The sequence below is a fragment of the Sardina pilchardus genome, chromosome 6 (assembly GCF_963854185.1).
Source record: "Sardina pilchardus chromosome 6, fSarPil1.1, whole genome shotgun sequence".
NCBI lineage: Eukaryota > Metazoa > Chordata > Actinopteri > Clupeiformes > Clupeidae > Sardina > Sardina pilchardus.
This window is the reverse complement of record NC_084999.1, coordinates 28,329,056-28,343,254: the sequence shown is the minus strand read 5'-3', so window position 1 is coordinate 28,343,254 and position 14,199 is coordinate 28,329,056. Positions and strand designations below refer to the sequence as shown.

The following is a 14,199-nucleotide window of genomic DNA, read 5'->3' as shown; positions in this document are numbered from 1 at the left end:
TCAAATAAGAAAAGGAAGAATAATTTTTATTCAGGGATTTTACTTATTCGCCACAAGAGTTTCAGTTGTCATCTCCTGCTTTCAACTAGTCTTCCTTAAAAAAAAGTGCATAGGCATACTATATAAAATAATTTGGTGCTGTCCAAAAATGTTATGTGAATATAATGAATTCTGGCTGCAGCACACTCACAAGTGGCACATGACACAGAAGCTTATCTGTAAATGTTTAGCTTGTGCATTGTGTGAGAATGTCTGTGCCAAGAGATGATTGCATTGACAATGGAATAAGTTGCATGATGGGCCTGAAATACAGACATAAGCTGTAGGCCTAATTAGATTATTACCCATTAAAAAAAATGCAACGCTGTGTAAAATGTAGGGGAAATGGGGTTGAAGGGTAAGCTTCAATGCTATAGGCCTATATCAATGGAATTCAGCAATCATCTCCTCACGATCACTAGCTGTCCATACCGAAAAAAATTGAAACTGCAACAAAGTGGAAGTAGCCTAGGCTATCCCTCAACCAAAAGCGAAACCCTCTGTGGAACACTGGGAGGGGTGTGTTATTGCTCAGTGTTTAGTTTCGTCCTTGGTTAAAATATGATGTGAGATGTTTTGGACAAGAGTATCTGCTAATGAATGCAAATTGAAACATTCACATAAACAAACGCGACTTCCTGCGCAATTACTGACTGTACCTTTAAATAGCCCTAATTCACTGCGCATCTATATCAGGAATTGCGGTAGTTCGCCCAACGTTTTTTTATGCCGCAATTGTTCCCTACATTACGGTAAAATAAAATCAAACAAAAAACATGGCTGCGCTGTGAACCTTGCTCGTATGTTCTCAGTTGACAGTTACTTTTCAATTTTGTTTTCAGATGACAGCAACTGTGTTATAGGCTAAGCCCTTCACTGAAGTAAAATGAAAGTGGCAAATGTCTCCTGTTTTGCTTTCAAGTTCGTCCGCCTACACAAGCGTGAATTGTGTCGAGCAAGGACAGTAGGTCAGCCGTGCAGTGCTACCCAGTTCCAACAGGACAGCTTGCCCGTTCATCTCTCTCCATTCAATAGATGTTTAGGCCACATACTCCACAGGAGATATTCTACGGAGTCATCGGTCAAAGACTGCAAGGGATTATTATATAGGAACCATGGAGACCCTTCGCAAGTTGTACAGTAAGAAGAATACCCAACTGTCTAAAGAAAGCTGTGCAAGCCACAGTCGTGGTAGTTTTGCGCATAGTCTGTCTGCTATCGTTGGTGAAAGAAACACGTAAAGTCATGTTGCAACATTCTGTGCATTATCAGATTCACTCTCCCTTGTCCATATAGGTTGGAGAGCTTGCAACTGCCTCCTGTGGGCGCCAAGAACGTGCTGGTGAAAATGATAGCAGCTCCCATCAACCCCTCAGACATAAACATGATCCAAGGTGAAGCCAAGTTAAGTCCGAAATTAGTTAGGCACAATATTCTGCCGTGATTTGTGAGCTTAAGAGATGTTATTCTGTCCTTGTTTTTACAGGCACTTATGCCATCCTGCCAGACCTGCCAGCTGTTGGTGGTAATGAGGGGGTGGGCCAGGTGATCGAGGTGGGCAGTGAGGTGACAACACTAAAAGTTGGCGACTGGGTGATACCAAGAGACGCTGGCCTTGGTGAGTCATTCGGAAGAGTTTTGATACTTGAGGCAGGAAGCATTAGTGATCAGTAGAGATCATCAAATTTGATCAGGATTGACTCCGCATAGGGTGCCTCTCATTATGTCTCCTCGATCCTCGATGCTCGATCCTCGAGGGGCGTTCCCACTGATCTATAACTAACACTGGATAGACTATCCCATTGTTTCCCCCCCATCATTCTTTATGTAGATCAGTGAGGATCGAGGCATCGAGGAGCGAGGGAGGACGTATAAACGCTGCATGAAACGCACCCATAGTCTATCTGGAGAGTAGTGAGCATCTCCCACATCACAAATCGACCTCTGACGTTCTGACGCATCTTTACCCATGTCAGGAGATCCGCATCTTGCGATTTTTCCCTTGCAGTTAGTTTAAGGTAACAAGAATGAGCAAAGCTGGTCGTTTTGGTTCCTTTTTGTAGTCTAACTTCAGAGGTCTATAAGTGCAGGGGCTCAAAAAAGGGAACATGGAAAGGTGAAAAAGAAAGTCCGTACACAGCAGCTCCCATCCACTGATTCATTAATCAAGTGTGTAGCCTACACTGTAGGCTACACCACTTGTCTGGCCCATCTCTTAATGCTTCTGATTTGATTAACTTTGAATGCAGCAAAGCTGGGACAGAGTGCCCTTACAGATATTTTAGGTTTCTAGCGAACAGTTGCCGCAAATTTGCATCAAGGTCATATTTTCACAGGCAAATTAGGTTTCTGGCAAACAGTTGCTGTTAACTTTTGGCAGTGTTGCAGCAAATCAGTCCTACAAACTTTACTGAAAAATACCATCTATAGGTGCCATATGGAAAATAGAATAATAGAATATAGAATATAGCAAATTACTTTACAAGACCCTAAATATCACCAGTTTTGCACTTTTTTCCAATTATAACGAGAACATGTCTGTCTTCCACCCCTCAAGATTATATGTCCAAAACATGAAAACATGTGAGATGGTGCAGCAACCATTTTCCTGTATTTTGTCTGATTTGACACAGAATGACCCATACTTGTTTGTTGCTGAAACAGGCACCTGGCGGTCAGCAGCAGTGTGGAAAGAGGAGGACCTGGTCACTCTGCCCAGCGACATCCCCCTGCTGGCAGCAGCAACGCTAGGGGTGAACCCCTGCACCGCCATCAGGATGCTCTCCGATTTCGAGGCCTTAAAGCCAGGTGTCAAAGAAGCAGTCACAGAAACAACACAACCTTTTCATCGATTAACTCTACCTTTACATTACATTACATTACATTACATCTGGCTGACGCTTTTTAACCAAAGCGACTTGCAACATGGTAAAAACATTTAAGCTTTTAAGAGCAATTCTAACAACAAATTAAAAAACACAATAAGTGCATCAATGAGTGCAATTGTCTGTAGTAGTGCTATGAGAGCCAGGAGACGTTCTCTTAAGACCTTTAGTTTAATCCGTTCATTTTTTGTCCTTTTATCATTTATCTTTGGCACATCGCTTGGCACCGACTTGACTGTTTTTAAATGTGATCCATTAATACACGCTCTTATTCCATACCATAATACAATGAATACATGAATACATTTAGTGAATTTTGCTATATCACATCATGAGAGGGACAGAGATCACAAGAGGCTCTTTGCTTAACTGTTTCCTTGTGTGGTTTGTGTACAGGTGACTCAGTCATCCAGAATGCAGCCAACAGTGGAGTGGGCCAGGCAGTTATCCAGATAGCTGCTGCCAAAGGCCTTCATACCATCAATGTGGTCAGAGACAGGTGATGTCCACTATTTAAAGCAACTATATGGTTTTTTTTCATACTGACGGTACTTAAAAAAAAAAAAAAAACGCAGCCAACAACTAGAGCTGCCCCCCCCCATAATGACAGTGCTTGGTTACCTCGAAAAACAAAGATATCAATAACAATTTTCCTTTAAAATAACGTCTTCAAAATCACAACATTGGGTAGATGCCAATTCTCACATAATGAGGCCTCATGTTTCGCTGTCTATTCTTAACACAGATTCATACTCAGAATGAAACTTTCAGCAGCCAGCTTAATCTGTTTGTGATGTCACTGATGTCTGTGTTTTTGTGATGAACTCACGTCCTCCCTGTTGCTATCAGACCAAACCTCCAAGAGCTCACAGACAGGCTGAAGGCCATGGGTGCCACTCATGTCATCAAAGAAGAGACACTCAGACGCCCAGAGATGAAGGAGCTTTTTAAGGTGAATTAGCAGAGGCCATTTTGTAGTTCATAACAGACCCCAAAACATGTCCCTCTTCTGTTGCCAGTTGGTGTGAACGAGTTCTGTGCTGAATAAAAACATAACCTGGCGAGTAGGATTCATTCACAGTGTTTGCATTGATGATGAATTGTCTGTGTTTGGCTTGTCATAGACGTGTCCGCGGCCAAAACTGGCCCTTAATGGTGTAGGGGGGAAAAGCGCCACTGAACTACTGCGCCACCTTCAGTAAGTGCAGACTGTTCCACTTTAAACATGCAACATTGCAAATGATCATATCATCAGTTCATATGATGCAGCTTGTGAACGTGTATGGATATAAACGTAACTGCCCTCTCTTTTTAGCTACAGTTAAGCCCAAAATTATTAGCCCCCCTTATGAATTCAGACATAATCCTTTGTTTATACATGAAAATGACCATTTCCAAAAATGTGCCTAGTTTATATGATTACAGAAGCGCAAAGACAGTATGCCCACAAAGTTTGATGATCATTGTTTACTCATGCTCTGATTTGTGACAAGAAAAGCAAAAATTGACATGTTCAAAATTATTAGCCCCCAGACCATTAATAGTCAATAGTCAACCTTTCTTTGCTTCAACTGACAACAACTTCTTTGAATAATCTTTTACTAGGTTGGCACATATCTCTTAAGCACTCTTTAGCTCCAGCTCGTCCAAACTGCATGGTTTTCTTGTATGGACTCTTGCTTTAAGCACGTGCCACAGATTCTCAATGGGGTTGAGGTCTGGTCTCTGTGTAGGCTATTCCAGCACCTTGATTTTGGTATCCTTTAGGGCGTTTCAGACCACTTTTGGCTTATTATCATGCTGAAGGACTTGGTGGTGTCCTAAGCCTAGACTAAGAGCAGGCGTCTTGATGTTATCCCTCAAAAGGTCAACATAATCTTTCTTTTTCATGATCCCCTGCACCCAAACAAGGCTCCCTGTGCCTGAGACAGCAAAACAGCCCCATAACATGATGCTTCTACCACCATGCTTCACTGTGGGAACTGTATTTTTATGGTTGTAGGCCTTCCCTTTTTTCGCCAAACATAGGCAACATCCATGTGCCCAAACAGCTCCAGTTTAATGTCATCAGACCAAAGGACAGTTTTCCAAAACTCATTTTTAGCTTTTAAATGTGCATGGGCAAAGGCCGATGACCTTGGAGGCCTCCACAATAAAAATCCCTCGCTACTGTCTTCCTCAAGACTTTAACCCCAGAGGTCTCAAGGTCAGCAACTATCATTTTGGCGGATGTGCAGGGTTGCTTGCTAACATCCCTGATGATTTTTCTCTCTAGATTGAGATATTTAGCATTTTCATCCACACTTAGGTTTGTTATGCACAAACTTGGAACTCTGTGTACTTTGTAATGATGCCTTGCATGGCTGTTCTACAGACTGTGAAGCATCTAGAGATTACAGTATAGCCTTTCTCCATATTATAGGCCTCAATGATGTTCTTTCTGAGGTCCAGACAGATTTCCTTTATCTTCAGTATGCCTGTAAAGGCAGTCCCCTCTCAGACAGGTGTTCAAGTTGCTCATGTTGCTGTATGTTCAGTCGCTGTATGTCCAGTCGCTGTATGTTCAGTTGCTATATGTTGCTGTATGTTGCTGTATGTCCAGTTGCTGTATGTCCAATCAATGTGTCTGTGAAACATGTCTGTTTTATCCTGTGTTTTGGGTGAGCCAAAGACAATTTTCCACCTTGGTGGACAATTAAAGACTTATTCTATTATTCTATTCTATTAAGTGCCTGTAGGCCTGTTCCTTGAAGTCTTTATGTAAACAATCAATGCTGGTTGGGTGTTCAGGTGTTGTCTGGACATTAACTAACTGCAAAGGTGTGGCTTGAAAGGTGACAATTTGGTCGTGTGTGTTTAAAAGCAAAAAAATCACATGGGGGCTATTAATTTTGACCACTCCACTTTTCACACAATTTGAGATTAAGCATTCCTAATAATATATTCACAGTCCAAAATGCACCAGATTCTACAGAATAACACTGGTGAATGTTTGATTTTTAAAATTTGATCAGGGATGAAAAATGTAGGGAGAATTTTAGAGTAATGTTCCAAAATTTCAGGGGGGCTAATAATTTTGGGCTTAACTGTAGTTGTATTGCTGTTTTCTGTCAAAGGTCGACAGAAGGTCGGCAGCTTGTGAACGTGTATGAATATAAACATAACTGCCCTTTCTTTTTAGCTAGTATTGCTGTTTTCTGTCAAATCCTTTATATTGTCTTTGTCACAGAAAAACAAGATAAGTGTTTGATGAGTCGAGTAATAAGTAGAGGTTAATTGAAATGTAGATTTAAAAAAGCTATGACATATTACTTTCAGTATTTCTGATGGAAAGGCTGAGCGTACATGAGAAGTGGCTTAACATGTGCTTTATGCGTAATCAATTAGTGTGTAGGGGGAATGATGCACTGTTTTGCACTATTCTATACTCGGCAGGAACGGAGGGACCATGGTGACTTATGGAGGAATGGCTAAGCAGCCCGTCACTGTGCCTGTGGTAAGTTTGTTTCTTTTGTTTGTTCATGCATGTGGTTCCTTTAACACTTAACACTACCTGTTGTCATATGACTACAACAACCCCTTTGTCTCCTTCCATCAGAGTGCTCTGATCTTTAAGGATGTGAAAATCCGTGGCTTTTGGGTCACCCAGTGGAAAAGGAACTACAGTCAAGGTACTTTGAAATTAGCTTTGCTGTATGACAATGGGTCTTCTAGCCAATGTAATATTACCAATTTTAATGTTTTGTTACATTTTGTGCCTGAAATCCACCCTTGTGCTGGGATCAGGATAATCCTGATTTTTGGATCAAATGAATCCCAATCCTTCCAAAAACATTTTTGAAAAACATACTGAAACCAGTGATCTAATCTGATTTCAGAATCTGTTTACCTTTGAACTACCTATTTTCAGAACTTCAGATCCAATTCAATAGCCAAAATCCGATCAAATCACCTTTGAACAACCAGTCCAAAATTGTAAACTAGAGGGAGTATATTCTATTGAGTGTCTATTGCTGCAATCCCCTGTGCCCCCCTTAGGCCTGGCATGGGCAGTGCATGGGCAATGCTGGCCTAGATGGTCTAATTACCGAATCATGCACACCTGGTGAAGGTGTGTAAGTATTGTTCTTTCTCTTGATTTGGGGACTTTTTTGTTAGACACATTCTGTTGCAAGCACCTTTGGGTTATCTCTCTCCCACTGGCACCTTCCCTTTCTGCCTTTGAACATCATACTGACTTTGTCATGCACACCACGTGCACAACACATTTGCATACATGCTTTTACTTCCCCCTAGATATCTTCGGTTGCAGTTATTTATTATTTATGGTTACTTTTAAATAAATACATTATTAGTTAAAGTTATCTCTGCTGTCCCGACACCCTCTTCATGTTGCGGCTTAGAGCTGGGTCGTAACACGGTGTATTAACCAACAGGTTGTGATAAACTCATACAAACATTAACGTCGTTGATAATTGCCTGTGTGACGTGGTGCCCTTTCCCCCGACCCTCACAGACGAGCGGGCCATGCGAGCCATGCTGGAGGAGCTGTGCGCTCTGATCCGCGCCGGGAAACTGTCCGCCCCGGCCTGCGCGGAGCACGGCATGCAGGACTTCCACAAAGCCCTGGACGCGGCCACGCAGCCCTACACGTCTGCCAAGCAGGTGCTGGTCATGTGATCCAACTCCTCGGGACAGCAGAGCACCTGTTGGTCTGTTTATTTGCTTGTGACTAAGTATGGTTTCAGGTCAAGGGCACTCAGTTCAGTGTGGCCTTTCCCAACTTTGCAGCATCACTCTTTGTGGATGTTACTCAAGCAGTCATCATGTAATAAAGGGGTTTCTTGCTTAAAAGTCCAACGTCCAGTTTGCTATCAGTAAGTTTAGCCAGGACAGTCATTAGTCGTTGATGAAACCCCGCTAACACGCCAAGGGAATTCAGCCTGGGCTTACAGTGGAGGACCATGTGAAACAATTGTAATGTTGAAAACACAACACCCCCACCCAGAATGCATTTGTCACGCAAAACAATGGCATAATAAACATTTATGACATTTATTGAAGAGACATAATAAGAAATATATTTTTTTATTTGATTCAGATATTGTTATCAGATTGATTTGTCCTGATCTTAATACTGATAGTGATGTCACAGACCCCCACATTGTTTCACCAGTATCCTCCTTCCTGTTACGTTTTTACAACCCTGAAAAAAACATTAAATGTCGTCCTCCAAACAAGGTCACAGAATTGGAAAACTCTTTATAGACCATTTAAATCAAAGGTCACACTTGTTTCACGTACACAAGCTGAACATAGCTGCTCCATATAGTGGTTTAATAAGCCTTTGGCATGGGACATACCTTGAGACCATTGTATAGGATATATCATATGACTCTTGTTAAAAATAGAGGTATTCCACGTCCAAGTATTATCTACATTGAAGGAGTTTACTACAGGTGTGTTGCAGATTACAAGCACATAATTGTTGTCATAAAGCAAAACATTCTCAGACTGCTTACAGTGAGTCCAATCAGTGCAAGATATGATGTATGATGAACTCAGGAGAATCAATGTCACAGTCACTATCCACGTTTACATGGACAGCTTTTTTGTCCTTCCGATAAAATTGTGTCGTCTGTTGACATGGGGTACGTTCTATTCCGATCAGATGCTTTCAAGAGCTTTAGAATCTTTGATCGGAATAGCTGTTGTTGCCTACTTTTCATTGGGGAAATAATATAGCAGGCAATCCAAATTACCATACACATGAGTGTTCAGACTAGGAATAGACTGCACCACCTGTTTCATTCCGATTAAAATTCTGATCGGATCAGGCGTTTTCATTCCGATTGTGGTGTTTATATGACAACTTTTATTCCAATTGAGCTGTTACTCCGTTTCTAATTGGAATATAAGTGTCCATGTCTACGTGGCTACTGTTAAACAAATCAGAGACATTTAAAAATCTATCACAAGTGGTGATATCAATATTTGCATAATTACTGACACACTGCAGGTGCAAACAAGCATAAATAGATCATTAGTAACATGATTTAAGCCTTTTAGGTGTTTTAAGACCCCCACGTCACCTTCCAGGCAGTTCTGCTGGAAGGCACTAGGGTTAGGCAAGGGTTAGGGTTAGGTGCCTTGAAGTCGACGGTGGGGACTTAAAACATCACAGAGCACTTTTTAACAAAACCACAACCATGATGGTAATTGATGTGAGTCACTCTCTGCATTTTCGTTTCACCGAAATAATGTGACTTCATGGAGAAGGATTCATTTACAAATAACTTCCCTTTAGTGTGGAGACACATACAGGATTGTGTGCATAGTATTACATTAAGCAAAGTGATTTACTCCAGTCATTAGTTCATGCTCAGCAGAGAGAGCACATACAGATTAGCCTTAGTGTATTGTTGTGTAGTAGTAGCCTATGGGCAACACATACATACGGTATGGCATATTTTGAAGCAATATTTGATAAGATTGAACTGGAATTACTCAAGAGCGTTACAAGCTGGGCCATGCAATGGTTAGTACAACAGAAATTACCGGAAGCATTGCCACAAATAGGCCAGTAGGAGGGGCCCCGTCTTTCAAGCACTTGTCATAGTCCGTCTGGTCTATCGCCCTGGCCGCACAGATGTGGTCAATGCGACAGTCTGCATTACAAGTTGACAAGTCATAGCTGACAGAGTTGAGGTCGTAGTATTTCTGCAGGATGCAGGATTCCTGGGCCATGCGATCCAGGATCCTGTTCATGGAAGTGGGAGAGGCGTCTGGCACACGGAAGGTCTCCGTGAGGCGGTATTCTTTCTCCCATCTTGCCTGGGCAATGTTAGCATAGGTCAGGTTCAGATAATAAGTGACCACGTCCTGGTAAAAACCAAACAATGCAAACAGTTAATCAGTTACTGTGGGCCTCAGTATAACTTTCTAAACAACACAGTGATTCAAAGATGCTCTCCTACTTTGACCAAGAGGGAGTCTGTGTCATATTCAAAGATGCGTATGCCAGGATTATTGGCACCATCAACAACGCCTGGCAGAGTCGTCTTCCATGGCGTGACACCTGGGCTCAGGAACATGGCGCTGATGGGAGAACCTGATTAGAGAGGCAATGGAGGAATTGCATTAGCTCAGACAGGCCACAGAATCACACTCGGCTTCTAGTAGTCGGCCCGTAACTTGGCTGACTGCTCAGCTGATAGCTCAGCTGATCATCAGTTGCTCTGACGTTGGTGGAGATCATTAAGGGTGCCTTATCTACGATGCCTTATCCTGCCTTTCTCCAGGCACTTTCTCGCTCGATGGTGTTTTGGGCCCCCAACGCCGTCTTCCAGGCAGCGCTAGCTGTCACCCTCGACTTCAAGGCACCTAATCCTAAACCTTATCCTAACCTTAACTCATGCCTAACCCTAGCACCTTCCAGGCAGCGCTGCCTTGAATACCAGGCAAGCCTTTTATTTGCAACCCATCTCCTCCTCGTACATTTGACTTGTGATCAATGTATAGGTAGTTGTTGTCATCAGTTCATGCTCTGTTCTGTACCCTATGGGGGAGTCTTTGCTGCACTCCCTGCCTTAGGCTTTTCATGTTTGCACACAGAGGAGCAGGGGACTTCCAAAACAGAGACATAATTGTAACTTTATGTCTTCAGACTTTGGAGAGAAGGCAATAAGGGTCCATTTCTAAGACACAGATTAAGCCTAGTCCTAGACTACTGTTTTTTTTCTCAGTGGAGATCTTCACTGAAGTTCTCTTTCAGTTTTAGGACTGGGCTTAATCCAGAATGCAAACTAGAGAGCCACTGTCTGAAGAGAGCAGTCGAATTACCCTCTGGGCTGTAAAACATGCGGAAAGCGTCCGTGTGATGATGGCCAAAGAACTGGCCCATGATGACAGCATGATGCTTCTGAATTAGCTCCAGGTAGCGCACGTTGAAGTTTTGCCGGAACCACATCGTCTGCCGCTTTTTCTCAAAGAACCCAGGAGGAACATGTCCTACAATGTACACCTTTGACACAGAAACATTTTTATATGGTCAATAAGTAATCACGACTGCATCACATTTCTCAACATGAAAGTTAGGGAGCGCAGGCTCACACCTTCTCCTTTTGATTGGCGGCATTTGTTAGTTCTTTGTCCATCCAATCAAATTGGTTTGCTGGATCTGGAAGGTCCTGTGTCACTTTGTTCGTGCTGTAATATAGGTTGGTATTAAGCACCAAAATCCTGTACCCAGGTCTGTTCAATAGTCTCTCTGAGTAGTAGCCACCTACAAAGAACAAAAGAAGAGCAAGGGGGAAAAGATTTAGCTGTAGCCAATCTTTTGTCTACTGACCAAATATGTTTCATTGTTATCAGGCAATTGATAAGGAAATTAGTCAAGTACAGTAATAAACGTGTATGGTTATCAAGATTATGCTAGCCATTGATTCGTTTGGATAATTCTGTTGTGATTTGTTTTTTAATGAAATGCAGAGCTTTTTCTCTAAATGCTTATTCAAGACATTTAATAGTTTCTCGTTTCTATTTCTGGCTGCATAAGTCAGGGTTCACCATGCACTTCTCACTTGAGAGTCCAACTACATTGTAACTGTAATCATGTACCCCAAGTATTTTTCCAGCCAATAAAATGTGAGTGGGGTAGGCTAGTTTGCTTAAAGACAATATCAAAATGATCTTCCTTATCATTGTGTGATATAGGTCTGTTATCTTGATGTTCTCTTCAAGACATGCCCAGTTTCAGAAATAGCCTGAGCAACATGACCTTTTGTCTGGGTCACTTAAATGCAGAACCCACCCACATTGGTATTTTTCATTAGAGTATAACCTGATGTGATCTCCCAATCTCACTAGCGCTGTCCTGTCAAAGATGCATCATACCTATTTTGAAGAGATTTTGAGACGCTGGTTCAAGCCACTGTTTCCACATCTCTGCTGTCTGGTTATAAATATAATTCTGTTCTGCTGGTAGCTGGCTCTTTGGGTGGTAGTCATGGTTACCAAGAGCAGAGTAAACTTTGGTGGCTGGAAAGAAAAAGAATATTTAGATAGGCTTATCCTATTTGTTTAACCTTCTTTAAATTCATTCTTCATCATCAAAAATCATGACCAGTGGTTTGCTAAGAGGAATTTTAATTGTGATTTACTTGGGAACACTTCTTTGATAAGTTGGGTAAGATTTCCAATAATGTTGATAACCGCCTCTTCCCCAAGCTGCTCATTGGGCACATGTGGGGTATCATCTCTATGGATAAATGTTAGAGAGACAATTCAGTACAAGTTCAGAAATATTCTGAGAGCATTAAAACAAGAGCTAGGACATGCTTACACCAAATCAGATTAAGAGAGAATGTGTACAGTCATGACGCCAAATCACATACCCTGTCCAAAGAATAAAATCTGGATCAGGTAAAATGGTTTTCATGGCATGTATGGAGGAGCTGATGAGGTCCCATGGTGAATCACAGGCGTAGTCCCCGTACCTCCCTGCCCCCTGCACAGGACGGCTGCCACTAGAGTTACACACTGATGTTGGGTCATCACCCAACCGGTAAGAAGGGTCCCAGTGGAGGTCCGTGATGTGCCAGAAATTTCCTGGATAAAAAAAACGTAACAATAACCTCAAATCTACTATTAGGCTACTGGCTGACTCGTTTGTGTCTAGTTTATTAGATAGATCTATAGAGTCATTATCCTAAAAGATATTCTTCTTCACACATGTCATTATTCCATAAAAAAGACAGCAGCATTTGATGTTCTCTCTCTTTCTTGAAAGTGAACATGCGATTATGTTTTAAATAACAAACATCGTGTTTGTAGAAAAAAAGAAGCTCTAGGGCTCCAAATAATTTCAGTTCTCACCTGTTAATGCCACACCACCTCTAAAGAAGAGCACCAGAAAGACCTTCCAAATAAAATACGCACGAACACGAGCCATGTGGTTCATCGTCAGTGGAAAACACACAACAGGAAATGATGGAGTTGTTCCTACATTTGACCATAAAGAAAGATAAGGACTCGACTATGCTCCTGCTAAGACCATCTCTGACTGGTAGAGAGTTCAGTAGCAGTGATTCCCAAATGGCAGGCCCCCTTAGAGATAATAATAATAAAAAATGAAACTTTATTCTACCCCACCCTCCTCGACCGCAAATAAATGGACGTATCCGGCACAAGCGCAATACGCTCAAATCTGTGCGCAAGTTTCCGACTCCGAGATGAGAGCATAAGAGTCTAACCGGGGATTGGAAAGCTAGAGGATTATAGGCTGTTCATGGAATAGTCTAGTCTATTAGATCAGTTAGACTAGGTCTAATTTTATTCTACCTTCCGTAATGTTGACAGTGACACATTATACAGGCGCATATTTCAACGGACACTGATTTCGAGGATAAAAAGTGACATTGAAATTAGCCCTGCTTAGCCTTGTTTTTTTAACAGCATTTTAGATAGGCTACGTGGGGAAACTGAACAGTCCAACCAGTAGATAGGATAGCCACCTATGCTACTTTGTTTACAATATTTTGAGGCTTCAATCAGGAGGATTAGTAGGAGAGCCCGTCTGAGACTCTGGCTATAATAATCAGCATAAAGTGTGCCGTCATGAATATCTGAAATTCAATATTTTCTCTTCTTATATCAGGATATAATATAATACTTGGCCTTGTGTTTCAGATAGACACGTTTTTCTACACCTTATTGTTGTTGAAACAATAATGTGGGTGCACGTTTTGTGCGGGTGCACCTAAAAAAAAGAAGGGGAAAAAAGTTGCTTGCAGGTCCAACTTTCCCATTGAGGTAGCCTACATCACTAACTTTTGTGAATCTGTAGTAGGCCTACTGCTGTAAAAATGCACTGTTGCTATAAAATTCAAAAGGGTTAAGCCTATCTCGGATATTTCGGTGTGGAACTCTTTTTGCTAGCTCCATCCAACAACTATATCCAACCAAGTGGTCAATTGCACTGCAATGGTCTGAGTTAAACCTCCTCCAGGGGTGGTTTAAATTAAACTGCTAATCCAAGTTCATCCTGGGTTTAAAATGACTGGTGCAAAAGGCTTGCATTTAATGTAGCCTAGGTTTAAATTGGGAATTAAACTGGGATTACCTGGAGTTTAATTGAGTTTAGGTTTAAGGTTGGTGCAACATGATTAGCCAGTAAACCATGATTTAAACCAGTTTAAAAGTTAAACCAGGTTGGTGCAACCCACCCATAGACTCTAAAACAACAGCGCCCTCTAGTCACAAAATTCGATAGTCA

The 14,199-nt window shown here is 41.8% G+C and overlaps 2 protein-coding genes across 2 annotated transcripts; one reads left to right on the top strand and one right to left on the bottom strand.

The window, feature by feature from the left end:
* The first annotated feature begins 804 nt into the window (after window positions 1–804).
* mecr (mitochondrial trans-2-enoyl-CoA reductase) lies at window positions 805–7,778 on the top strand. Its single transcript, XM_062539299.1, has 10 exons — window positions 805–1,179; window positions 1,336–1,433; window positions 1,526–1,657; window positions 2,704–2,847; window positions 3,321–3,423; window positions 3,774–3,876; window positions 4,049–4,122; window positions 6,360–6,420; window positions 6,523–6,595; window positions 7,441–7,778. The coding sequence occupies exons 1-10, from the start codon at window positions 926–928 to the stop codon at window positions 7,602–7,604; spliced, it is 1,206 nt and encodes a 401-aa protein (XP_062395283.1). The 5' UTR covers window positions 805–925; the 3' UTR covers window positions 7,605–7,778.
* Window positions 7,779–7,996: 218 nt separating this feature from the next.
* Window positions 7,997–13,091, bottom strand: smpdl3b (sphingomyelin phosphodiesterase acid like 3B). The gene is made up of 8 exons (XM_062539298.1): window positions 12,801–13,091; window positions 12,320–12,533; window positions 12,086–12,183; window positions 11,820–11,963; window positions 11,039–11,208; window positions 10,767–10,947; window positions 9,902–10,035; window positions 7,997–9,806 (listed from the first exon to the last, which is right to left on the bottom strand). Exons 1-8 carry the CDS (start codon window positions 12,883–12,885, stop codon window positions 9,441–9,443), a joined length of 1,392 nt encoding a protein of 463 aa, XP_062395282.1. The 5' UTR covers window positions 12,886–13,091; the 3' UTR covers window positions 7,997–9,440.
* Window positions 13,092–14,199: the final 1,108 nt, after the last annotated feature.

Bases quoted from the DNA above. Each gene is read 5' to 3' on its own strand.
- smpdl3b (XM_062539298.1), bottom strand. From the start codon at position 12,885: ATGAACCACATGGCTCGTGTTCGTGCGTATTTTATTTGGAAGGTCTTT. The intron at 12,184-12,319 runs GTATGTGATTTG...ATTTATCCATAG, and splicing joins GATTTTATTCTTTGGACAGG to AGATGATACCCCACATGTGC. The intron at 10,948-11,038 runs GTGTGAGCCTGC...TCTGTGTCAAAG, and splicing joins CCGCCAATCAAAAGGAGAAG to GTGTACATTGTAGGACATGT.
- mecr (XM_062539299.1), top strand. From the start codon at position 926: ATGAAAGTGGCAAATGTCTCCTGTTTTGCTTTCAAGTTCGTCCGCCTA. The intron at 3,877-4,048 runs GTGAATTAGCAG...GGCTTGTCATAG, and splicing joins AGATGAAGGAGCTTTTTAAG to ACGTGTCCGCGGCCAAAACT. The intron at 6,596-7,440 runs GTACTTTGAAAT...CGACCCTCACAG, and splicing joins GAAAAGGAACTACAGTCAAG to ACGAGCGGGCCATGCGAGCC.